General features: G+C 53.9%; 1 protein-coding gene across 4 annotated transcripts in view; it reads left to right on the top strand.

The window, feature by feature from the left end:
• The first annotated feature begins 8,890 nt into the window (after positions 1-8,890).
• The window catches only part of DUSP8 (dual specificity phosphatase 8), a 46,080-nt gene continuing 29,343 nt past the window's right edge, over positions 8,891-25,627 (top strand). The window contains exons 1-2 of one of the 4 annotated variants that reach the window (XM_041415006.1): positions 8,891-9,030; positions 22,932-23,337. In XM_041415006.1, the coding sequence (XP_041270940.1) occupies positions 23,107-23,337 (231 nt within the window). In that variant the 5' untranslated portion in view covers positions 8,891-9,030; positions 22,932-23,106. Of the gene's footprint in view, positions 9,037-9,298; positions 9,325-11,265; positions 11,361-22,931; positions 23,338-25,627 lie in introns of those variants that run through there. The other 3 variants (XM_041415007.1, XM_041415009.1, XM_041415008.1) reach the window with 3 other exon arrangements.

The raw sequence follows: 25,627 nt of genomic DNA, 5'->3' as shown, positions 1-25,627 counted from the left end.
CGTGATGCTGCTGGGTTAATTCCTTCCTTAGCAGGGCTGGTCTCCTGGTCTCTGTGGGCTGGCAAGAGAAAATGCTAATGTCACCAGCAGCTGCTCGGGAGAGATTTACAGCAGGAGTGAGGGATGCTGCTGCAGGTCGGGGCCGCGGGCAGCTGTGAAGGAGAGCACAGAGCCAGACTGAAGAGCAGAGACCTCGGTGGCTCCTGGATGGAAGATCTATGGCAAGCAGGCAAAGGCAGCCAAGCGGGCAGGGCCCCCTCCCCTGCTAGGACCAGCGCTGAAGAGGGAAATAAATCGCCGCAGTCTGAACCTGCTGCTACTGCAGCACTTCCCAGGGTCATTATGAAGAGCCGGATTTTGGAGACGACGTGTGTTTGCCACTGAAACGGGCAGGAGCTCAGAGCCCAATAGCTGCCTGCAGCTGCCTGTCATGCTGCAAACCAACACACCCTGACTTGAAAACACCCATAAATGAATGACAAGACCAGGACTAAAATACAGCCTATCAGCCCCTCTGACCCTCCATCTCATCTCATATGCCACAGCTGCCTCATCTTTCTCCAGCTGTAAGATGACCTCATGCCAAGGGGCACCAATCACTGCAGACCAGCCATGGAGCTGGGAGAAGGCATCAGGATCCACCTTTGCACCCACCCTGAAAGCAGAGGTGAAGCAAGAGATGGGGAATGCAGACAGGCTGTCATGGGACACTTCATCATCTGCTGAGTGCATGGTTTAATCAGCAGGCTGTCTCTGGGCTGTGCTTAGTGAGGGATGTGCCATAGTGAGATGTGGGGACAGATCATGAAGATGCTTCCCTAAGATGTCACCTCATTCCTGCTCAGGTCTCCACACCTTCATCCTGTCCCAGGCTTCATTTACCATGGGAGCTATGTGCAGAAAGACCTGCAGTCCTGCCTGCTCCCCAGTCACTGAAGAGCATTTCCACGCCAGAGCAGATCAGGGGTCTGTTTTGCAGTGAAGTTTCAGCTGGCAGTGCCGTGTATGATGCCCTGAAAGTATCTCAGCCATGAACAGCTCTATGACCACACATTCAGAGGTCAATACTCTTCCCAGCCTCTCTTGGTTACTTCTTGCTCCCTTCCCTGAAGCAAGACCTGAGGGCTCATGGCTGTTGGCATTTCCATCCTCACATATGTGGGGGCTATAGCCAGTCCTCCTCCCAGGCTGAGGAAGGAGGTGGCCTGTCATGATGGCAATGACCCCAAAGAGGGTACAGCCAAAATGACTCACATTGCAGCCACCCTGAACTGGCAAATTCTACCCCACTGGGACAGTGCTACCTTAAGCAAGACCCAGACCAGTCATCCCAGGATCCTCTGAGGTTAGGAGAGGCACAGAGATTAAGTTGTATCCCCTTTTCCCTCCCCCTTACCCACACCAAGCTCACATTGGCTGTGTCTGAGGCCTTGGCTTGGTATCCTTCCCCATCACACCTCTCAAGCTTTTCAGCTCAAACACCAGAGCAGCTGGATGGGCTGGGGGGATACCTCAGACAGGGTCACCCTGTGTGTAGTGCCAGGGGTTCCAAGCTGCAGGTTTAGACCCCTGTGGGACCAATGGCATCCTTGCAATAATGAGTGCATTCCTTTCTATGAGCTGGGACTCATGTCAGCCACATTGCAAGGGCTTTTGCACTCAGAGACCACCCCCAACTGTAGGAAATCTTGCAGGGACAATGCCACGGTCCCCATCTCCTGTGCTACACAGGAGAGAGCCATCCTGCTTGGCATGCAGGCACAGGGCTCTTCTGATAAAGACAGAGCTGACACAAAACTGGAAGTGACCCAAAGCCAGCCTTTTCTACATTTAACAAGTGTGACAAATGAGTTATCATCATCCCTTCCCCTGACAGACCGTCTTATCTGCAGGCAAATGGATGCTGGTTTAATGAACCAGGGGGAATATTGAACTGACTCAGCAGCATTTTTTGCATCTATAACCCATTGGGGATGGAGAGGGAGGGTTATGATTAATAGCCATCATATTTATTGTTTGTTACCCTTGTTGTAGGAGGTGAAATTGCTGCAGCAGGTTGGAGGTCCACCCAGACCCACCATGGACAAGAACAGGGTAGCAAGAAGGATGCTCAGCATCATGCTCAGCTCCACCACAGCCTTGCCTCGGCTCCACCTGCAGCTCTGGGCTGTGGGGCAGCAAAACTCCTGTGCTCTCCCTTCCTCTCTCTTAGTGTCTCCTCTTTAATGGAGTCTCTCCAAACCCACAGCAGAAGGAAAGCACCTCCAAAATGGGGGAAATAAGGGGAACCCATAGATTTCCAATCTTTTTGGGGAGAAAAAAAAAATTTATTCATGCATGTGTCTTCCAAGGGAAGCAACATCAAGGTATTCAGCATTCATTTCTCATCTTGTCAGTGTCAGGGAACCCCAAATTGAGGCAGCAAAACCACGTCCCCATATACTGTCAGGCAAGTACATCCCAGATTGCACCAACTGTGCTGTTAAGCGAAAGAAAGAACTTTTTTGATTTTGAGGGAACAAGGGAAAGAAAAGCAGCAGCCAAATCCGACAGGTCCTCTAATTGCCTTTTTTTTTTTTTTTTTTTTTTAGTTTTGCAAGAAAATTCTGGAAGTTCGGGTTTTGCCAAGGCTGACACCCGCCGCGGCAGAAGGCAGGCTTTCAGGAGTTGCTTCTCTGCCTTTTCACTTCTGCCACTCACAACGTCGCGCCGCGCTCTCCAAATCGCACTTTTTTTTGGCTGCGAAGCCGCAGCCTCTGTTGCACTCCGCGGCGGGAAGGAAAACTGTGAGGAGGGGGTGGAAGAGAGGAACAGCCGAACGCAGCTTGAGAAGCATCTTTTGAGATGGGGAAGAGCTGACGGTCACGTTGCCATTTAAAGATTTAATTGTATTCCTTCGGGAAACTGAGCCTGTCAGCTTGATGAGGATTGCTTTTTGTTTTTCGTTTAGCTCGGGGGGAGCGATTGTTCCCTGTTAGGCGACACCGTGCAATTGTGCCTAAAACACCTGCGCTGATTTTGTGTCCCTGGAAGCTGAAGGGCGTTCGGGGTGAGCCTGGGCAAAGGCCACCGAGGCTGGTGAGGGTCCGCAGAGGAGATGATGCTTCGGGACGGAGCGCGTCCAGCCCCGCGATGAAATGGCTGCGGGGGGACCCTGAGGGCAGCGCCAGCAGCCGGGAGGAGGTGCCGGAGGCAGGGAGCGGGGTGTCCGAGCGGGGCCGGGGCTGCCGGGCTGCGGGAGGCAGGCAGAGGGCTCTCTCGCACCGCCGCAGCGCCGGCAGCGCACCGCACAGCGCCGCGGCCCCGCAGAGCCGCAGCCGGGGCGCTTGGCCCCGGCAAGGAGCACAGCTCCATCCACGCTGCTCCGGGACCCCCTGCCAAGGAGCACAGCTCCATCCACGCTGCTCCGGGACCCCCTGCCAACAGCCCCAGCCAGCGCAAGGCTGGCTTGTGCAGGACGCAGCTGTGAAGTGAGGGTGGCTCCTAGAACCAGCCAGGAGCGGGTCCCCATCCCTCCGCAGGGATGTGCCAGCTGGGACGCGTGCGTCCCGGGCACCGGTGCACGTTGACCCTCCAGGCTGGCAGGGAAAGGTGGCTGGGAGCCAGGCAGTGCGTGAGCAAACCTGGCCGTGCTTACGCAAGTCTCAGTGCCCAGCCGAGCCTCTGCCCCAGTGCCACGCAGGGCTCGGGGATGCCTCCTTTGCACAAGTGCCAGCAAGCCGGTTTGCAGACAGCAGCGTCCTAGCTGGGGTGAACTGGTTTGGGTTTGGCTGGTAAACACGACTCCGCAGTTCTCCTTTATCTATGGGCTGACAGTAATAAACATGAGATGGAGCTCATTCAGGTGAGGACCTCCCAGCACAGTGTCAACATCCGCAGGTTCCCCTGCCTGGGATGAGCTGCCAGGTGTGCAGGCAGAGCATGGTGAGTCAGGCCTGGAGCAGCTACCAGCCTGGATACCCAAATTAACTGTCAGAGATAGATGCAAATGGCAATCTCTATTCTGCTCTGGGGTGTGTAATCCTCCAGCAAAGCCAAACTATGCTGCAGTATCACAGCCCTGCTTCCCAGGTGCTCCATGGGCCAGGAGGCAGAGTCACGCTGCCAGCAAGTAGCAACTCTCACCTCCCTTCCCAGCCATGTGCTGATGTCCTGGGTGACCTTACCAAAGCCCTTTCATCCCCATTTTCCCCTCCAACACTGTCTCATAGGTTGATGGCTTCTCAAAGGCAGAACTGCAGCCTCGCTTAGAGCCACCAGGTTCTGGGACGTTGTCACTGTGGGTACCCTGTGATGGGTACAACAGCAGGAGTGCCCAGCTATGGTTGGCAAACACTGGGGGAGAGCTGGACACTGATGGAGGTGCCTCTTCCCTCCTCTCCATCCCCTCATCTGTGTGCAGGTTGGACACTGAAGAGCGCCTGGCTCTGCAGGCAGACCACGGCGGTGCGCAGCCCTGCCGGGGGGAGGAGGGGGAGGCACAGATGGCAGCAGATGCTCTCATCAGTGAAAATGATTGAAGCAAAACAAAAAAAAACCCTAGCAACTGGTGAGCAGCCTAACAAAAACCAGCACAAGGGTACAGAGAAAGGGTCTGGACCTGACAGCCTAGCTCCATGCTGCCTTCTGGCCCAGGGTAATGTTTTTCCCATCTCCAACTCACAAAGAAGAAAGACTATGCCTTGTCCCAGAGCACTGGGCAGTGATTATTTTCTTTAAGGCTTGGATATATTAAAATGAAACCATTTGGTTTCTTTCCCATTCCCCTGTCCCTATCCTCTCTCTTGTCCTTTCCCTTCTGCCTTCAAAGAAGTGAATATGACCCCGGACAGCTTCTAAGCACACCTAAGCCCCTCCCCTACCCTGACTACCCATGGCAAGCCTTAATGTGGGCCAACACGGCACTCCATTTCAGCACCGGGAGCAAAGGAGCAGGAACGCTTCCTGCACCTGAGAGTGTTACTGTAAAGCCTCTGTACAGCTTGGCTGCTGCTGCCAGCCTCAGCTCCTCTGTTGTGATAGCCTCACGTCAGTGCAAAGGTCCTGCTCCTCCACCCCTCCCAGCCCCTGACTTTGACCCATCGTGCCAGCACGCAGCAGCCATGCCCAGCGTTTGGCACATCTCCATGCTCCTGCCCAGCTTTCCTCTGCACTGGGGGGGAATCAGAGGGACTTCATTCAATGTATGATGATTCACTTTTCCTTTTCCCCTTTGGCAGGAGCGCCTTGTGGCACAGTCAGAGCTACAGAAAGAATGTTTCTGCAGCATGTGCTGAGCCGAATGGCACAGCACGCACCCTTCAGCCTGCTCCTTCTGCGATTAATTGCACAGGAGCTGCTCCTGCGCCGTGCACGCACAGCCCAGCCACAGGCAGATACTCCTATCAGGAAAATGGAGACAGATCCAGGGCAATCCCTGTGTGAGAAACACACCTGCCTGGTGATGCTGTAAGTGTCTTTTGCCTGCTCAAGCATGTCAGCTGTCTTCACTGAGTGACACCACTTTGGGCTTTGCAGGAAGAAGGTGGCATGCACAGGGACCTGTGCCTCCATCCCAACCATGAGGTGGGAGAGCTGGGGAGAACATGGGCAGGCACCAGAGAAGGGGGTGATACCCTTCTTAAAGTTGATGTGGAGTTCACCACAGTCAATACATTTCTTTACAGAACAGAACGAGGCCATACAAAGCCTGACAAGCCCCTTCCTCCAGCACCACATTGTGCCCCACTGCAGGAAGTCACAGCAAGGGTGACAGGCAAACACGTGGTGGAACCAACCAAGCCTGGAAGAAGCAGAGCCATGCCAGCCCCAGGGCTGACTCTGGCCTCAGCTATCAGCACAGTTTTGAGGTGCCAATACCCCTTGCAATGGGAACACAGTGTCTTGTGCCACAGCCAGCCCTGCTGAGCGACGGTGATGGGATGCTGGCTGAGCCAGTGGTGCAAGCAACTGCATCTAAATAACTAGGATAGGTTAAAAAAAATATTATTTGGCCATTTAAAGAAATTGCAAGTTGACAAAAGTCTCCTTTTTGATGGGTAAGAAAGTTGGTTTGGCAGCAATTCCTTTTTCCTAGTTTTAGTTTCCTACATGATCACGTTCCAATTTTAATCCCTGCAGGATGCATGCAGAAGGCTCTGCTGCACTCTTCTGCACTTGGCCTGCCATGGCAATCAGGGGGCCTGGAAAACGTTTTAGCAAAGAGCTATTACGTGTACAAGCATAACTTGCATTTGAAACACGTAGCTGGGATGCAATCCATCTTTGGATGTGCCTGAAATCTGGGAGAGAGGAAAAACCTGAGTGGGGTGAATTATTTTTTGAGTGCTTTACCTGAAACAGAGTGCTTTTCTTTAGCCATAAGCAACTTGCTGTGTAATTTTTGCTCAGCTCGTGGTGGCTGTGACGGAGAGGGGGGTGTGATGGCCCTGGGGCTGAGACAATAGATTCACATCTGGTAGATGGAGCTTAGAGACGAGGATGCTTTGTTCTGCCTGCCTGACCATTACAGCATTGCCCTGGCTCTCCCAGCTTAATTTCCCCTGGGGAAAATAGGGGTAATAGGGATGACCCGAGCCATCCAGAGCTGACCAGGTGTGCTCAGAGCCCTGCCCTCGCTCAGGCTGGCTGCCCACTTCCATGTAGCCGTGGGTCCGCACCCAAACGCCAGAATATCAGGTTGAGCAGGACTGGGATCTAAATAGTGTTAGCTCCCAGCTTTGGGAGGAAGGTGAGGTTTTGCAAGCCTCAGTTAACGCCTGCTCCTGGCCCCCGTGATCCCAGGAGCAGTTCAGCAGCAGTGAATCATTTGTTTTGGTTTCTCCCCACCAGAGGCTTGGCTGCAGCGCCTCCCGCAGCAGCAGTGGGCGTGGGAGAGATGCGGGCTCGTGGGCTGCAGCCACTCCCGTGGCCGTGAGAACCCGGGTCCCACTGGTCCCCAGCCCCGCTGGAGCTGCTCCTCCTGTTTGCTGCCAGCGGGGATTTTGTCAGGGTCAAATCTCCTGTGTCCTCATCAGCCAGGGATGCAGCAGGGGTATCCGGGGATTAGCTGAGGAGAGGTTGCCAGGGATGAAGGCTCAAGAGGGAGCTCAGCTTGGTCCCTTGCTGGAATGTACAGTTTAAGGGTGTCCCTCAGGACACTCCATCCTCTGCCTCATCCTCATCACCTACCCATCCCTTGCCTGCTGCAAACTCGACATACTTCTCACATCTGCTTCCCACTCTCCTCCCCTGTGCCATGCCACTGGACAGACAGGGAACAATCTTCCTGACGGCTCATCTGGGATGCTCATCTATGATGTGCCAGGTCCAGTATTGGAAACATTGATTTTAACTGGAGTTTGGAAAATAACTGCTTAAATCCTCTTCCTTCAGCAGGTTTTGTGAGCTCATGGCTCTCTGCCTAGATAACAGCTTTTATGAGGAAGCTTTGGGATTTTCAGACTCATTCCTTTCCCCCTATTTTTTCCTATTTTGCTCCAGAAAAGGGGTGTTGGGTAGGAGAGGAAACAGTCTGAAGCTGAGGCAAGAGAAGGTTTTCCCCAGGTTTTCTCAGGTTTTCCCCATCTGGGTGCTTTGCATGGCCACAAAGAGGGAGCTGGGCAGGAAAACCAGCAGGAAAGGCTTTGTGCCGGTCACGCTGCTGCTCCAGCTTCCACCAGGACCAAGTGTTCCCATGCCACTAAAGAAGCGAGTGCCCGTGCAATCCCAGCATCTTGCCACTGATTATGATAACTGGGCCGAAACCCATGCCTTTAGGTAGAATATTCCCTCATTTTGTAAAAGTTTCCCTGCTGACAGCTTTGGGTCAGCTGATTTTCTGCGCTTAGGAGAAGGGCATGAACTCAGCATTGCTTATGCAATGGGGAGAGTGAGACTTTTTAGCATCCCAGGGTTTTATACCTCTGGTGCTTTATGAGAAATGACATTTCTGGGAAAGATTTTGCCGCCAGTTACTGTGGAAGCTCGACGTTCTTGAGCGAGCTGCCGGCCGCGTGTCTGGAGACATGAGAGTTAATTTTAAAACATCCGGCATCCGTATAGGCAGGGAGGAAGGTTCCCTTCACTTCCTAAGCACCAGCAAAACCTAAGCTTCTAAACTCTAATCCCTCTCTAAGCTGGAGCTGCCAGGCTAGGGCCAAGGGCAGAGAAATGCCCCTGCTGTGTAACCAGGTCAGCTGCCCAGTTCTTTGGCAAACCAGCAGCAGGATGGGGAGCCCTAAGCTCCAGGATGGGGATGGAGCCCACTCCATCCATCCAGAAGCCAACCCGTGGGTCAGGCTCCTTCTGCTTTTTGAGTCATTTTTTGGTCACACTTCGCCATGCCGCCCTCCAAAACGGCGCTGCCTGCCTGTGGGCACCCCAGAGAGAATGAGTGCCGTGGGGCGCCCCGCAGGTCCGTGCTGCTCCCGGCTCAGCAGGCAGGGGCTGACAGGCGGCAGGCAGGGTGGCCCCGGCTGCGGGAGAGCTCCCGGCTCAGCCCTGCAACGCCAGGCAGCCCGGGAACCATCCATGACCCAAAAACACACGGCAGCGCGTTTTCCGCCAGGAGCAGCGCGGCTCCGGGGCTGTCCCATGCTGGAGGGTCTCCCCGTTCAGACCCTGCCCGCTCGGGCCGCTCTCCCGGCGCCCCGGCCCCGCCGCTCCCGGGGCGCAGCGCCCGCTCCCTCCGCGCCGCTCCGCGCCCGCGGGGCTGACGTCACCCTGCCCTGCGCCGCCCGCGCTGATTGGCTGCGGGTGACGTCAACGCTGTCTTCTTTTTTTCCTTTTTTTTTTTTTTTTTTTCCCTTTCCCCCCTCACCCCCCCGCTCGCTCCCGAGGCATGACCTCATCGCCGGCGCATTCCCGGCGGCGCGCGGAGCGGCGCGGAGCAGCGCGGAGCAGCCGCGTCCCGCCGTGCCCGCGCCGTGCCCGTGCGGGACGGGGCCGTGCGCCCCGGGGGAGGCGGGGAGGGGGGCGCGGGGCGCTCGCGTGTGGGGAGCGAGCCGGCATCGCGCCGTGAGGCGGCGGACAGCGCGCCAGCATGTGCCGGTATATGTGCGTGTGTGCGTGTGTGTGTGCAGCTAGGAACAGCGCTGCGCGGCTGTGAGGGGCCGGCACGGCCCCGGCGCCGGGGGGAATGATGTGTGCGAAGCGCTGGGGCCGGGAAGGGAGCAGCCCCACGGCGGGGATTGGGGAAAGAAGCGGGGGTTCGGGGGGGAGGGGGTGGGCTGGCGCTCCGCGGCCGCGCATGTCGGGGATGCTGCGCTTGTTTTCGGGGCGGGGGGGCGGTGGAAATCCCACCCTGCCTCGGCGGTGTGCGCTTGCCGGGCGGCCGCGGTGCAGGTGAGGAGGGGGCTTGGGAAGCACCGGGAATACCCGCTGTCCTGGCGGGCCGGGGGTCGCGGGCGGAGGGGTTTTCTGGCGGGGATGAGGGCTGGTGTTTGAGGAAGCGGTGTTAACAGCGCTGTGGTTTTTCTGATGATGAAAGAGGTTGGAGTGTCGCCCTGTGTCCTTGGCGTTTAAACGAAGCCGGCATGTGTTCAGCAGCGGGGGTTTTCATGCAAGACTTCATTGCTGCGGCTCCAAAGGCGCTGCTCGCGATTAATGAGTTAAGCTGCTCGTTTAAAAAAATCCTCTCCGCCTCCCCTAATGTGCCTGGACCGATTGATCACCCCCCACACACCCTCAATCATTATATAGCGGTAAATGTTGCTTTCTGTGCTGAGCGTTGTTTGTTTTCAAGGATTCCTGTTTATTTCCCTTATTGATAAATAAGTTCCTTCTCCTTCCTGCTCCCCCCTCCCTTTTCTCCTCCCCCAGAATTAAATTCCTGAGCAACAGCAAAAGCTGATGTCAGTGCTTCAGCTTGCATTGGGGGAGCTCTGTGCACAGGTCAGTAATTTGCGGTTTCGTTGGAAGGAAGAACGCGGTGCAGTGCCGTTCTCACAGGGATATTTGGATTTTTCTAGGCATGGATGCGTTTATCCCTTGTATTGCGGTAGTTATTGACAGCTCCCTGGTGGGAGCTGGGTGCTGCATGTAGGAGAGCCCATCCCTGTCCCAAGCAGCTGGCGATGACGAATGCATTGGGAATGGTTGCCAGAGGTTCCATCTCCCTGTGATTTGGGGTTATAAGGCAGACCCCTCTCCCGCAGGAAAGGGTGAGGATATCCAAGCAGGTAGCGCTGAGAATTGCACCTGGCAGCGCAGGGGCCATGATAACCTTGAGAGCAGCTCGCCCGTGGAGCGGTGTTTGACATTGGCTCGCATTGTCTCATCCTCCTGCGCTGAGGAAAGGCTCGGGGCACGCTGCCTGCGCGCCCAAAGGCGGCTGTGGAGAGCTTTGTTTTCGGGAGGACTCGATGCACGGGAGTCGATGCTTTTGGGTTTGGCCTTGCCTCTGTGTGCCTCTGCTCGCGCTGCCGGAGTGCGGCTGTGCCGGGAGGACTCTCTGCAGAAGAGGTTGGTTGGGGTTTGGGTCTGCATGGGGGTTTCTGCACTGGCTTTGATTTTGCTTGTGACAGCTCCTGAAACGAAGTAAGCTGTGGCACCAAGAAAATCCTCTTGGCCATAGCGTATCTGGGATTTTAAAACACCCTCAAGGACTTTGCAGGTGTTTTGTCCCAAATTTTGCATGGCACAGCCACAGTGGCAGAGCCTGGATGTGCAGAATTGTCTAAATGGCTGGGGCAAGAGTAGACAGGCGAGAGTGTGAGCAGCACAGGGATGCCCACATGCCTCTTTGCAATGGCACTACACAGAAATTCCTGCCCTTGGCCTATTGGCAACACAATTGAGAGGCTCAAACCTGAGGCTGGAAGGTTTCCAAGCAGAGATGTCAGCAGCTCGCACCAAAAGTCTTCTAACCCAACAGATTGTCCTTCCGTGGCTTTCAGTTGTCCTTGCTTAGACATAAGGTAAGGAAAACCTGGATCTAGCATTGTTCTTGAAAGTCTAGCACCAGCTAAGCTTGGGAGAGCTGAGCAAAGTGGCCAGAGTCCTTAGGAGCATTCACTGGGGACTCTGCATGGAGGTTATTTTTGCAAATACTGCACCATGTTTGTCTGCAGTGTGTTTTTGCTGGATGCCAGGTGCCTCACTGAGAAAGCCACTGAGCCTTTGGAGAGCTTATATTCACCTAAAATTAAATGCAACGTCACTTTTACTACAAAAACACCCCTGAGGGCTGGGTAGGACTGAGCAGTAGTGTCTGTCCCATGCTGCCAAATTGGATCTTAAGAGGTGGGAGAAAACTCTCTTCTCTCCTGTGCAACCCTGTCCTCCCCCAGGAAATCTCCATAGGCTGGAAACCCCCCAAAAGGCTGGAAACACATTGTGCCTCTGGATTTCTGAAGTGACTTCTCTTGGCATGAGTACAAGTGAGTCCCCATTCCATCCCTACCCCTTACCTCTGCACCAGCTGCTGTAATCTGCATGTGGGATGAGGGTTTTTCCTTTTTGGGTTTGCTTCCTTGCCTTTAAACAAGGCTTTTCTTAGGGATCAGAGGTTAATTTCTCTGGTGCACAGCTCGGCTTCCAAAGCCCTGGGCACAGTCAGGTGAGGAGCATGTTCACACTATCAGGAATGGGAGGAGGAAAAGGAGGTGCTCCAGCATTTGGCAGCCCTGATTTATGGTGCAGGCTCATAGGACACTGCCATCATACTGAAATCATGCCAGCAAACTGAATCTGGTAGAGAAGGAGGTGATGAAGAGAAGGAGCTTGTGGATGCTGATCCCTCTCTCCCAGTAGGACAGCCAGGGAGAGTCTGTAGACTGTTCTACCTTCTGCCATGGCAGTGGCCGTGTTAAGGGGGAGATGGTTGCAGAAATTCCCAGGTGCTCGCAGTCTCTGGGTCTCACTGCACTCTTTTCCATGCTGCTATGCAGAGAAACTCCTGCAGCCAGAGCGGCAGTGCAGTCATACTGTGGGGAAAGCTTCGACACTCCTCTGCATCCCCATGCCCTCTGGGTTTTAAAACCTGTTTTTCAAGCTTTACATTTCTTCTCTGAAGATACACCTGTCCCGCCTGATGCCAGTGGGAAGGAGCACCTGACGTAATTATGGCAGGCTTGGGGAAGGGAGGTGAGTGGCCTGGGAGCATTCATCAGATAAGAAGCTAAACAAGCTCTGTGCCCAAGATTTTCTCAAGCTTGCTCAGGAGACCTGGGTGTACTTCTGTGTGCAGGATTATAACACAGCCAGGGGAGTGTGAGGGAGGGTAAAATCTGACCGTGCCAAGATGCTGTGCACTACTGGTGTCAGGGGCTGCTGTCAAAGCCAGGCAGAGCTTGTGGTGTGATCAGTGGTAGTGCAGGTTCCTGCAGGGACAGGGAGTGGTGCAGTGCACCCCAGTGATGGCTTTGCCTGCTCATCTGATGGAGGGGGAGAGCATGACATGTGTCTCATCCCCGAGGAACAGTTGTTTTGCTGGAAGTGGGCCAGCAGCTTGGACCATACCAAGCTCTGGTCATGGTCGGTGCCTTGGTGACCCTGTCTCCTCTTTAGCATGACTTCATGGCAAGGAAAACATCTCTTTCTCTTCCAAGATTTGTTTCTAGATTTTCTGCCCCAAACCTTTGGGTCCATGCTGTCAAGAGACTCCTTTGGTTCTCAGCCATCTCCAAGAAAGGAGATTAAGAGTAAAGGTGGGCTACACTGTGCACAGCACAGAGCCCTGCTCAGACTGTGCTGCAGACTGCCATGACTCCTGTAGGATGGCTGGCTCCACTTCTCTGCTATTCGGCTCTCTTCCTCTGAGGTTTTCTAGACCCAGCTGGACAAGATAATATAGACTGGTGTGCAGGAAGCTTCTTTCCTTGCTTTGCCCAGGGCTTCTGTAGGGTTGGTTTTGCTGCTTTGGATCTTCATTTTCCCTAAGCGATGGGTATTGTTTGCATGGTGTTGTGGAAGGATCAGCATTTCAGAAGACAGATGAAGTGCTAGCCCAGGCTGGGTTCAGAGGAGAACCTGGAGGTGCCCACTGGAAGCTGATCCAGTACATAGAGTCTCCTCTTGTAAACAGGGAGCAATAACAGGACAGAAGTGCAGGGGCTGTGTGCATTAAGCCTAAACTTACTTAAGAGACTCCCAGGAACCTATCTGGGGCTGGAAACCCTTCTTTGATATCCTCTTTTCTTCGCACTCCTTTTATGCCTTTTTCCGTGTTGTTTTTTGTGTGTGGAAAGCGCTTGTGGTTCCCTGATGTGTGCATATATGTCTTGTCTGCCTTTACTGTATTTTCTTTAAAGAAAGCCTTTTCTTGGGTCAGAGACCTTGTGTTCTTCAGGAATTTCTCCAGAATCCTTCAAGGTTCTCCAGCAATTTGCAAAAGAGGCTCTCTGTGTAGGGTTTCTGAGTTCTGTGTAGGGTTTCTGAGCATGCTGAGTTATGGGGAGCATTATTTCTGAGTCCACTGATGACTGGGAACAACTCATTTGGCAACCAGAAGGGCAAGAACAACCTGTTCTGGTGCTGATGCTCGTTCTCCTTTAAGGGAGAGAGGGGTTGGACCAGCTGAACCGCTGAGGTCCCTTTAAACCTAAATTATTGTGTGACTAGTCCATAAATACCCACCGCCCTGCTTCTCCCAGGCTTTTGTAGGATACCTGTTATTAGGCAGTGCTGGTGAGGGGACGTGAATGAGGTGGACCACTGCTTTGATCCTGCTTGGAGGTTCCAGTGACAGCATGACCCTGGCATCCTGTCCCCCACCACGTCCTCCAGCCCTGCTCACGATGCAGTGCGTCTTTCCGGCCCGTCTCTGCCAACCCACATTACTCATCCGGCACGGAGGTGCGCAGTGTGCCTGCATCCCGGCTTTTCAGCTCGCCTCTTTTCAGCTTTTTAATAGGGGATTTAGTTCTCTGAGGAGCTCTGCTGTCTGCAGCTAACACATGGTAATTCAGCTGATGCAGCAGAAGCTCGGGGAGAAATTTCAGTCTATTAGGGCACTGCAGGTTTTTTGCATCGAGTAAGTCAAGCCCTTTCCACGTGTTAGACCTGTGCCTGCGTGAATCGCGCGCCTCCCATTGAAATCCAGACCCTCCAGACAAAGAGGGTCCCTCCGTCTCTGGGGCATGCTGCTGAAAAGAAGCAACCAAGAAGTGTCTACAACATCTGATTGTTTTTGCCTTGCCTCTAACAACCCTCATTTCCAAGCTAGCGGTGGCAGCCTGGTCCTCCTCGAGCCGTGGCTTGAGTGGAGTTATTCATGCCATCTTCGTCTGCCTTGGCCGGCCGCCCTGCGTGGGGAGCGGACGGGCGCAGCCGGAGCCTCGCTTGCCACTTGAGGCTGTTGAGTGGAGGGCTGGTGCAGAGAGGGTGCCAGCACTGCTGACTGGAGCTAGCCCATGAAAAGCCACGTTAACCGCTTTGCTGCTGTCGGGGACCTCGCAGAGACGTCCCCAGCGGCTGTACTGGCTCAGCAGGGCTGACACCCAGAAGCCAAGCAAGCCTGGACCTGTCCTGTACACCTCAGCTGCTGCTCACATCAGGTCAGGTCTTCTGGTGGAAAGTCAGAAGGATGTAGCAGGGCAGAAGGTGACCCAGAGGGATGAGCCTCCAGCCAAAACTGAGCCAGGGCCCTCTGATTTGCTCTGTGGGGTGGTGAAGAGACAAAATGACTCCCACACATCGAGGGAAGTTGACTGCTGCAAAAAAACCCGAATGCAAATCTCTGACTGGGCAGAATCTCCCCAGACACATCCTTTTGTAAAGCACTCTCATTGTACCATTAAAAATAGATCGACGCATTCTCCGCTTGCTTGCTGAATGCTGATGCCTGTTAATTCTGTGTCATCCTCACAATCCCTTCTGCTTTGAGCTTGGCTGCCTCTTTGTCTGGCACCTGAGCAAGGTTCATTCAGCAGTACCTGATGCAAAGATAAGAGTGAGCTCTGTTGGAGTCCAGCAGGACAGGTGGGAAGGTGAGGGTGACTGAACTGGTCTTAGCTGGGGGTCAGGCAGCCCAAAAGGAGCAAGGTTTGGTGTGATCACCCAAGCTGTCACTTGCAGGCTCAGAAGCAGGGCTGGGTGAGACCTGCTAGCGTGGAGATGAGTTGGAGGATGTTTAATCTCTGGGTGGATGTCATGATATATCTCTGTGGTTTTTTTGAAACTGGGGTTAAAGTGCACATATATGTCATGCTTAACACCTGCCTGGAGTTGGTGAGGGGAATATTTCTGTCTGTTTCCTCCAGCAAATGAGTCCATGCCACCCACAGCAGCAGTGATAATATGGATTCAGAGAGAAGACCCATGTTACAAAGTGCTGCAATACCCAGCTCTCAGTCAGGAGGCCAGGCTGCAGCATTTCATACATGAAGAACTGTGGCCTCTGACCAGCAAGCCATGGCTCAACACAGTGGTGAGGATAGAGGAAGACCTGCAAATCACTTTGTTTCACCCCTGTGTCACCTCAGATTAAGAACAAAACCAGTTGGTAATGAATCATGGCTCCCGAGGGAAAAGGAGAAGAGCAAGGCAGGAACATCAGCTTGGGCTTTGCCTGTCTTGTGTGTTTTTTATTAGAGAAAGGTAATCCTCCAAAACTCAGAGCTGGTGCCTCCTTGTTAGGGCTGTGGTAGGAAGTAGAACCTGAGCTGACACATGCTAATTCATCCCAAACCCGTGAGCAATTTGGCTATTGTGTGCATATAGAAAATTCAGCAAGCTATGAACCAGGTCAGAAAACTTGTGAAATATGTTTGCTGCCCTGGGGAATGTCTCATCCCATAGAAAACCAACACAGCCCCTTGCATTTTCATTAAATTCTGGATCTTCTAGGGAGATTCACAGATTTGTGGGAATAGGGAGGCATAACTGAGGGCATTGGCTTTTTCTGGCTGCAAGTCTGTGCTGGGATCTGCACCTCAGTTTGCACTGGTACTCACCAGAAACTGCAGACAACCTAACAGAAAGGAACATCATTATTCTTCAGGGAGGCAGGGCTCCTATTTGTCATTTGAATTTGGGCTCTAATGACAGTGCACTGGCATTAGCCACTGTCATTAGTCACTGCAAAGGGCAGTGCTGTGCTGGGTGCTTGCTTTGGCCTCACCTATGACTGTCCCCAACACTCTGCTGAGATGGACAAGTTCCTGTCGCTGGGGATTGTGCTTAAGAAGTGACATGCTATATTTATCTGCAGCTTTGAAGAACCACAGCTTAATCCTGTGCTTTCTTTCACTTGGTGTGTAGGTGTTGTGGGAAAATAGGACCCAGGTCCTGGAGACCCTTTCTCCAGGAGACTGCAAATGCACCCAGCAGGTATTTATGGTGTTTACTGTCCTGGGACGAGAGAGGCAGACCAGCCCTGCAACTATCTCACTGCATACCTTTCTGGGCTGCCTCTGTCTGCTCTTGTTGTAAAAAGGCAAAGAAGCATCTTATCCCCAGGATAAACCTGCTGGGCTCAGGGGTCATGCAGCACATGATGGGATACCAGGCAGTGGGCAACAAGGGCCCTTGAAGATCAGCAGGACTAGGTTTCTCTTCTCCATCATGACATGTCCTCTGTGAGGTGTGCCAAGCTGCTCAAAGCAGAAGGTGCTTTTAGGTCTGGGATGAGAATGTGGCCAGCTCTCAGCTTGGCAGGGTGAGAATGGAAAGGGGATAGCTTTGCTATTAGAAAGCAGTGTGCTTGGGAGAAATATCCTCAGCATGGGCAAAGGCAGTGATGAAATGGCTGGCTGGTCATGGATAACCTTTGGTCTTGGCTTTTGTAGGCTTTAAAATGAAAGCTTGTGTTTATACTAAAGGGGAAAACCATATAAATCATGTTAAAAGCACAAGTCTAAGAGGAGGAGATACTGCCCTTGTCATCTAGACTCCAGCCAAATTCCTTTCCCTGCTGTCCCCGTCGGTTTTCCTGACCGGATCTCCAGACTGACTACCATGATTGCAGTCAGAAATTTTTCTGGGAGTGGCCAGTCTATAAATCCTTAACTGCACTTTTTTGGTGGAAACAGGCTGTGAGGCGATTGCATTTGCAGTCATAACCCATCCAAAGCTGCTGGCACGACATCAGATGGTGAGAGAAGATGAAGGACCCCTTTGCTTGGCTTAACTGCAGCCAGGAGAGCCGATCTGCCTTGTGGGGTGGCAGTGCATGGGAAAGACTCCCTGGCAGCTGGGTACAGCCTGTCCCCTTTCCTTTCGTCCCTGAGTTGTCCCATGCTACCAGCCACGTACCCAAGGCTGAGCACCCCCACACCAGCACTGCCACGTGGCTCCACGCCACGTCCCTTGTCCGGTGTGAATGCACCATCTGGCACTTTGCTGAAGGACATCCTGGCCCTGCAGCCACATCCTCTGGTGGAAAACACCTTCTGGGCCGCAGGGTGCGGCTGGGGAGGGCAGTGGGAGATGCAGGGAGGCGAGTGGGTGCTGTTTGGTTGCGTGCAACTCCTTGCAGGGCTCTCTGGCATGCTGCTTCCAGCCTACAGGAATTGAAAGGAGACTGCGGTGTAGAAAGGAGGAGAAAAAAATTAAAGAAGTCATGAGATCAGCAAGCTTGAAACCCTGGCAAAAGTGCAGTGGCTGCCTCTGGGTGATATGTTGTGGGAAAAAGAGAATGCTGCCCTTTGCCTCCTTCCTGATGTGTTCCCTGCATGGAGAGGCATGCGCAGGAGCTCTTGTCCCAGGAGAAATGTGCGTGGGGTGTGCAGGGATCCAAGAAGGGGTTGTAAGATCAGTGTGGATGAAGCTGTGGGGGAGTCCTCTGTCTGCCATGTGGGTGGCAGGGGTTAGGAAAGAGCAGTGGATCTCAATTTGGCTTAACTGACACCAGGAAAGTCATTGCCATCTCCCTTGCATCTTCATACTGCTGGGGACTGGGAGATGTCGTTCCTCCCCATCCTTGAGATTCACTAGGGAAAGGTGTATGAGCAGATTTTGTGTCTGAGTTAGTAGATGTGGTTAGTGGTGTTTCCCAGCCTCCTTTTAAAGAGCGAAGAAAAGAAAAAAAACCCACTCCATTTTTCCATCGTCAAGCAGAGAAATCTTTTGTGCTGCCTCTTAAAGGGACCTTGAGTAACTGCTGAGAAATCGTCATCAGTTACATCACCTCTAAAGCGGCTGCTGCAGGCACCTGACAGCTTTGTCCCACTGTTACTCTGGGGAATCATTATGCTCCAAATTCCTCGCCCTTGGAGAAAGCCTGCATGGCTCGCCGGGAGGGAGGAGCCACTGCGCAGTTTGAGATGCTGTGAGTGGCAGAACGGGATCGGGAAGAAGGGCTGAGGTTCCCAGCAGATGGGGTAGAGCAGGGGACACATCCTGGAGTTTCCTAACCTCATCCCAGTGGCGAGGCTGGGTTCGTCAAGCCGTGCAGGACCCGAGCATCTTTCTGGAAATGAGCTGAAGGCGCTGCAGTAGCATCGCCTCGGGCCGGAGAGCTGCCGTTGCCTGGCAGCTGCGGGTTTCCAGGGAAACCAGAGGTGCTAACTTGTTAATGAGCCCCGCGTCCCTGATTGCTGCTGCAAAATAATAATAATAATTAGTAATGGTCCTGTGATTTAGGAATCCCTCAAACAGCATGAGCCAGCCGAGGGGAGTTCGCTAAATGCTGAAGCATTTGAAAGAAATGAGGGGATGAGGATGGAAAAAGGGTGTGGGGCTTGGAAGAACTGCTGCGGTTTGCATCTTAGGAAGTGTCTGGAGAGCTGGGGTCCAGTGGGGTCCTGCCAGCATCCCAGCCGTTAGCCTGAGGCTGGGTGCAGGGCTGACCTGGATGGATAGAGGAGCCCTGGCCAGGCAGCATCTCAGTGCAGGGCTCACAAGGCACAGATATTTCCAGGCTGCGAGGGGAAAAGCCAAATCACTTGGGTCAGTGCCACTGAGTCCCTGGTGGAAGTGGCAGTTCTTAGGAGTGGCTGCTTTCAGATTACTGGGGACAGATAAACAAATGTTTGCCTGTGGTGCTCTTATCCCTTGGTAAACTCAAGGTGGAGATGGCACCAGAAGAGTGTGCTCCTGGGATGAGAATGCTGTAGCTCCAGTCTCACATGTGAGATGGAAACGCGTTCCTGCAGCAAGGCTGGCTTGCCTGTGGCAGTGGGGGTAGCATCTCCTCGGAGGGGCTGCCTGTGGAGGGGAGAGCTCTCCCACCAACACTGGCTTGGTGCAAGGAGTGGACATGCTGGTCAGTGAGCTTTGGGGTTGCTGTAGAGACCTGCTGCCCTTCCAGCTGATGTCTCCAGTAAAAGAGAAACCAGATCTGCACCCTTCCCATACCACACCTGTCAGCTGGGGGCTTTGTGCAGGATGAGCATTTGAGGGAGGTGGGCTCTGTCTGGGTGATCTGTGTTGGGCCAGCACAGGGATGAGTTCCTGTGGTCTTTCATGCCACATGGACAGACTCAGGCTGAGGTGTATCCTGGGTTTTCTTGCTCTCCTGCCTGGCCTGCCCAGAAGAAGGTCACAGCCAGGCTGAACACTTGCATGCTGTGTGCATCTCTGCCATGCTTGTGACTCATGTGGCCAGCTCCCCTCACCTACACACACATTTGTGGAGGTGACACCAAGGACACAGTCCCATTGAGTTGGCCCAGCCCTCTGCTAATCTCTGCCCATCTTTCTGTCCCTCGGCTGAAGTGTGGCCTCTCCTGCTGGCTGTCCCCATTCAGTTAAGCCATGTGGCCATCTCCTCATTACAGGCACTCCAGGGAGAGGTGGGATTAAAGGATTATGATAATGTTCTTCAGGAACACTCAAGAAGATTAAGATGGCTTTAATAAACTGATAAGAGAGGAACACAGCTCTGTTTCTGAAACCCTAATTTAGGTTCCAGGTTAACCTTTTCCCCTGGTCTCCTCTCACCGGGGTGAGAAGATCTCTTACTTTAACAGTGCTTCATGGCTAAGCCTCTTCCCTCGTTTTCCTTCTGACCCATCTGAGCAGAAGCAGAAAGACATCCTCCCTCCTTCTCTGGTCTTCCCAGGTATGAGGACATTACAGCTGGTTCTTCTCAGAGACCATCTCGTACACAGCCTGCAAGGTGCTGTGAAGGTGCTATCAGAGAAGTTGCTTGTCTGCCTTTGACCTGGCTGAACCTACACAGAGAAGTCCTCGTGTCTTGGTTCTAATGCCAGGGTTACAGCTCCTCGTGACCACATTTTGCTGGCCAACTCCATCCCCTATAAAGGGAAGAGGGGCAGAAAAGACTAACCTTGCCCTGCCTTCCCCCACATCTTTTGGGTGGAGCTGAGAGTGCAGGGGGTTTGATGTGTCACATGTGTCTGCAGAGGTTTATCTGCTTGCTCTGCAGGAGAGGGTTATTAGCTGACTTGGGAAACCTCATTTGTCTTCTCCAATCTCTTCCACCCAAGCTTCCGGTCATCTGCCAAACTTTGTGAAGGCCTTTTGTGCCTTGGTTTCTCTCAAGAGTTTTATGTTCATCAGGATCTGTTATCTTTCCTAGATCCCTCTGTGTTTGACACCGCAAAAGTTTACCCCTTGCTCACTATCTGGAGGTTGGATACCATGTTATATCTGGAGGAGCTCTGCAATGTTGGATCACTCCTTCCTTCCGCTTCACTCATCCCTCTGCCACTGTATTATTCTAGGTTTTTTTGTCTGTCAACTCTTTCTACTCCCTTTTTCTTTCTTCATTGTAATTGGAAGAGCCAAAAAACATTCACAGCCTGGTGTCCTGATGCTTAAGGGAGGCAGAAAGTGATTTGGGGAGTGGGGTGTGAAAGGAACACTAAGGGGAAAAGCTGGCTAATTTGCATCCTTTCTGAGTGCCCTGGCTCTATAGCCAAGGGACAGCAGGGGGGCTTCTGGTAAGGCGGTAGCAACGTAATGAGGTGTGTCATATCCCAGCAGGAGCCAGCCTCGCTCCCCCTCAGACCCCCTAATTAGAACTGTTTCAATTTTTAAGCCCCCCTGAGGAGAGCTGGGGGGAGCGGGGTTCCTGCAGCGGGGGGACCGCCCGATGCCTGCCGAGGGGGCTGCTCTAATTGGAATTGTGGCAAGGAGCTGCGGAGCGCTCCGTGGGGCCAGGCACAGTGTGCCAGAGTGCCACGGGGCTGCCAAAATGCTTTGTGCCAGGAGGGGCTGTCACTATCTCAGCTTCTAGGGGATTTTTTTTCCCTCCCATAATTTGTATTAACACGTTGGCAGAGGCAGCCGGGGTGTGATACAAGGGCAGAAAAGTACTACACATCCTCATGTGGCCTCCCGTTGGGAGCTTGGATCCTGAGGCTGAAGACTGGGACGTCTACTGCTGCTTTGGGAGATAGGTCTGGTAGCCCAGGGAAGTTTGGGCTGTTAGTGCTGGAGTCATGAGCCAGAGCAAATGTTGGAGCCCCCATCCTCACATTCTGTGGCTTTCCATTCTTTTCCTACAAGGTGGCAGTGTCCTCCAGGTTTGGTGGCTGGTTAACTAAGGTCCCCGTCATGTCACCCAGTAGCGTGTCTGACTCAAGCATCTTTTTTGTATCTTGAGCTGCCATTGCAGTAGGTGCCTGCAGGTGTAAGAGCTAATGGGAACTCCTGGCTTGCTCGGATCAGAGTGACTCTTAAGCCTCCTCTGGTCCGTGGACCAAATCCTGATCCTGCAGAGGTCAATGAAAATCTTTACGCTGCCCTTTTCAGGCACGTTATTCATAGTCCTCCTAATTCAGATGCATTAAAGCTTCCATGAAGCAGCTTGTGGGTTCTCTCTAAAACACCGTCTGGCAAGCACAAGAGGAGCCGGGTAGTAGCCCAGGCTTATTTTCTGAATGACTGCAGTGGCTTTAAAACCTAATGCCATTAAAACATCCTTGCAGTGACGTGTTCCATTAAAACTTAAGAGGACACCCTGAGCTGAATGCTCCATAGCCTGCCTGCTGCTCTTGCAGACCTCGTGGGCTGGATATGGAGGAATCTCGTTCTTCTCCTCAGAGAGCACCAGGCTCGACCCCCCTCAGCTCCTAAGATGGTTATTTGCATACCAGGTACTCCTGTATGTGAAGCCACTTTCTAATTCTGCAAGTTAGGTGCTGAAAAGCAGAGAGCTCTCTGGGGCCATCTCAGTCCAAGTACAGCTTCCCAGCACCTCTGCCTTGATGCCTGGCCTGGCTTCTTGAAGACAGGAGTAAAGGCCAACTTGATTTCTTGTCTTCTGCTGACTTGCCAGGAGGCAAGCTGGCAAAAGTACCCATGAGCAGGCTCTAATAAACAGGCAGGTGAAATCCAGTGTGAAGTGGTTTGAGTGAGCAAACCTGATTTGGTGGTATGTGTGATGGGCCCCGAACTAGCTTTTACTGTGCAGCAGCAGAACCTTAGAGCTGAGCTAAGCTGCTTCTGTGAAGCCAATAGCTCTGGGCTTGGCAGAGGTCAGAAACAGCAAATTGAGTGTGAGGAGCTGTTGTACTGGAAACAGGCAAAGGAGGTGACATCTTGCCCTGTGCAGGTCCCTGATGTGCCTGGCTCTCGAACATGGCACATCGGGGCTGGCCAGCGTGGCAAAAGGTATCTGTCTGTGTAACTGGTGGCTCTGTAGATGCTTTGACCTGAAAAGCTCCTTAAAAATTAGGTCTATATGTGGTAAGAACTGTGGAGAAGATTAGGGAACAGGCACATGTGGTCTTTTCTGGTGCAAGCAGTAGACGATGGAGGAGCCACCACCTAGCAGATTTGGAGCAAACCAGGGGAAGGACTTCTTCAGTGTAATTGGCAAGCCATTCTACTCCCTGCCACTGGCCACTGTGCCTGTTAAATTAAAAGCTGACATGACTTCAAAAAGCAATTAGACAAATTTATAGAAGAAAGTTCTGCTGAGAGATATTAAATACAAAGAGAAAACCTCTGGCTTGGGCAGCTCTGGAGCCACACATGCCAGCAGGCTGGGAGAACACACCTCGAAAGTGTGGCTTGTTGCACCCTTAGGTTCTGGTGAAGACATCCAGCTATCATCCTGCCTAGCTGATGGGTTGTCGTCTCCTTTCTTCTCTTTCCAGGTTCAGCACAATGAGTTGGCATTCTGGGCATTAGCAGCGTGAGGAGAATAGGACGGGTGCTGCCCTGCTCACCCCTCACCCCTCGCTCATTCCCCTTGGGGAGACGGGTGCTGGCATCCCTGCCCTGCCCTTCCACCCCTTGCTCCCCACTTGCCATAGAGGGGACTGGCCCGTTATGGCTGGGGACAGGCTCCCACGCAAGGTGATGGACCCCAAGAAGCTGGCCAGCCTCCTGAGGAACGGAGCGGAGGGCACCCTGGTCATCGACAGCCGCTCCTTCGTGGAGTACAACTCCTGGCACGTCCTCAGCTCCGTCAACATCTGCTGCTCCAAGCTTGTCAAGAGAAGGCTCCAGCAGGACAAGGTCTCCATCACGGAGCTCATCCAGCCTGCCTCCAAGATGAAGGTAAGGGATCTGACCCTCACCTTTCCTGGTAGGTGCTCACACCCTCTTCTCTTGTGGGATGCAGACTGGCCTAAGGGATCCTTCCCCTCCATCCCTCGACCCCCGGTATCTGCCAGCATCTCTTTGACACCCTTTGGAGAGCTGAAGTGTGAGCTCATTTGGCCTCAGGGCTGTCCTCGGGGAGCTGTTCATTGCCCCCACCCCACTGACGTGGCTCCTTGCTTCAGGAGCCCTCCCCAAGCAAGTCTAACAGGTATATCAGCTTTAGGACTTGTCTTATGACAGCAAACAACCCCCCAAAGCCTTCCTGGGGCTGTAAACTTAATCCCCTGCTAAAAACTCTTCCCCTCCCCTCTGTCATCTCTAACTCCATTCAGGGACATGTAATCCTCCTCCCCTGTGACGCCAGAAGCTCTTATCCGGTGTCATGGCATATTATCTCTCCCAGGCTTCTCTCTATCGCCCCTGGTTAAATAATAGAGGTGGCTCCGAGCCACGGAGCTGGGCGGCCGGAGCAGTGCCGGGTGTCCCTGTCCCTGCCGAGCCGTGGGCTGGGTCGTGCCCTGCTGAGGTGCTGCCGGGGGCTGCTCCGGTGGGTGCCGCAGTGGCCCCGGGGCGAGCCGCGGCTGGCCCACCGTCCGGAGGGTGGCTTGCCATCACAGCCCTGCCACTTCGCTCCCACCGTTCCCCCACTCCCGCCTTGTAATTTTATGGCAAAGCGAGGGTAATTCAGGCGATTAATCAAATGCTGGGCCCAGCTGGAGCCATCTGCGTCGTGTGTGTCCCCCCCCGCCCCGCCACCCCGAGAAGCCACCGCTGTCCGCATTGGCTGGCGGTGACATCACCCCGCGGGATCAAGGGGGCTGGCGGCGCGGGGGGGCGGCCTCGCGCCAATCTGCTTCGGGGATGCTCGGGGCTGGGCGATTTGGAGGGGATTGCAGGGACTGATTCCTGAACGGCTTTAAAAGCTGCTCTTAAATCCCCTGGAGAATAAAGCAGAATAATCAGTTTTTCGCGAGCTCCGAGGAGAGCGGAGCGGCCGCCCTCCTCCCGGCGAGGGTCACCTCTGCAGTGGCCGCTGTCACGTGGAGCGGCAGCAGCAGCACAACAAGCGATGCGCAAGGGGGAGGAAGAAGAGGAGGATGACAGCGAAGGGGGAAGCGTGGAAGAGTTAACATCAGCTGATGCCATCCGCCTGCAAACCTGCAGCTCGCCAGCTGCAGTGGAGCAGTGGGCTCCCAAAGGGGCCGGCTGGTCCTTCCTGGCATTCCCTGCTCTGTCCCCATAGAAGGAGCTTAGAAGGATCGTTTGCTCCCGGCTCCTGGATCATTGCATAATGGTCCACGTACTGCTGGAGATGTGATTGTAACCAGGGATGCTAGGGGAAGAGGAGTGAGGCGTTGCCATCGCCTTTAACTCCTTTTTGCTTCTCTTTTGGATGCAGCTGAAATCCCTCCTGGCACATCCATGGGTAGAAGGCTGCATGTCCCCACTGGTGCTGCTGCTCTGCACAGCCCCTGCCGTGCCCATTGCTGGCTGGTTCCCCCAACACATGCAGCTCAGGAGTCAATTAAGCTTCAGGACACCCCTGAGAGGTTAAACCACTTGTCCTGGGAAGCTGGAAGGGCATACTGGGAAGGGATCATTGCTGTATTCTCATCTGGCATAAAGCAGGGCGGGTGGCTGTGGCTTGGGGTGTCCAAGCCTTTCTGTGCATGCACTTGTGTGTTTGCCTTTTGGGGTGATGAACTCTCTTCTCGCCCTTTTTCCTTCTCCCCACCTCCCATTTCAGTCGGACTGTATTTTGGGACCCCGAGAAATCAGTGTGAGGTGCACAGATCCTCAGAAGGGGATGCTGAAAGCTGATTTAGACCTCTGACACCCTGTGTCATTACCCTGCCTCCTCTGCCTCCGCTGGTCAGCGTCCCCCAGCCCTGCTGTGGCCCGGCTCCCCGGTGCTGGGGGGCGGGGGGCACGGCTGGCGTGGGGAGCAGATGGCAGGAAGGGTGACATCAGTAGCGCGATTGTCCGGCCCCATTTATTCCTCCTGACGGGCCTCCCGCCCTCCTCCTGTTTCCTGCTCCCGGCCGGCCGGGGCTGCCGAGACAAAGGCGGATGGCAGCGGCGCGGGGCTGCCCGGGCAGCCGAAGGGCAGCCCCGAGTCCTCGCCTCGTCCCACTCCTCCTGCCTCCAGCAAAGAGCGCTGAACTTGCTCATCCCTTCCCGGCGAGTCTAGGCGTGGGGTTCGCCTCCTGGGCAGGGAGACGGGCTGATACGGGGCAAAGCATTT

The sequence above is a fragment of the Onychostruthus taczanowskii genome, unplaced genomic scaffold, assembly GCF_017590055.1.
Source record: "Onychostruthus taczanowskii isolate IOZ18803 unplaced genomic scaffold, ASM1759005v1 scaffold49, whole genome shotgun sequence".
In the NCBI taxonomy this organism is placed as follows: domain Eukaryota; kingdom Metazoa; phylum Chordata; class Aves; order Passeriformes; family Passeridae; genus Onychostruthus; species Onychostruthus taczanowskii.
The sequence above is the reverse complement of the archived record's forward strand: the minus strand, read 5'-3'. Positions and strand labels throughout refer to the sequence as shown.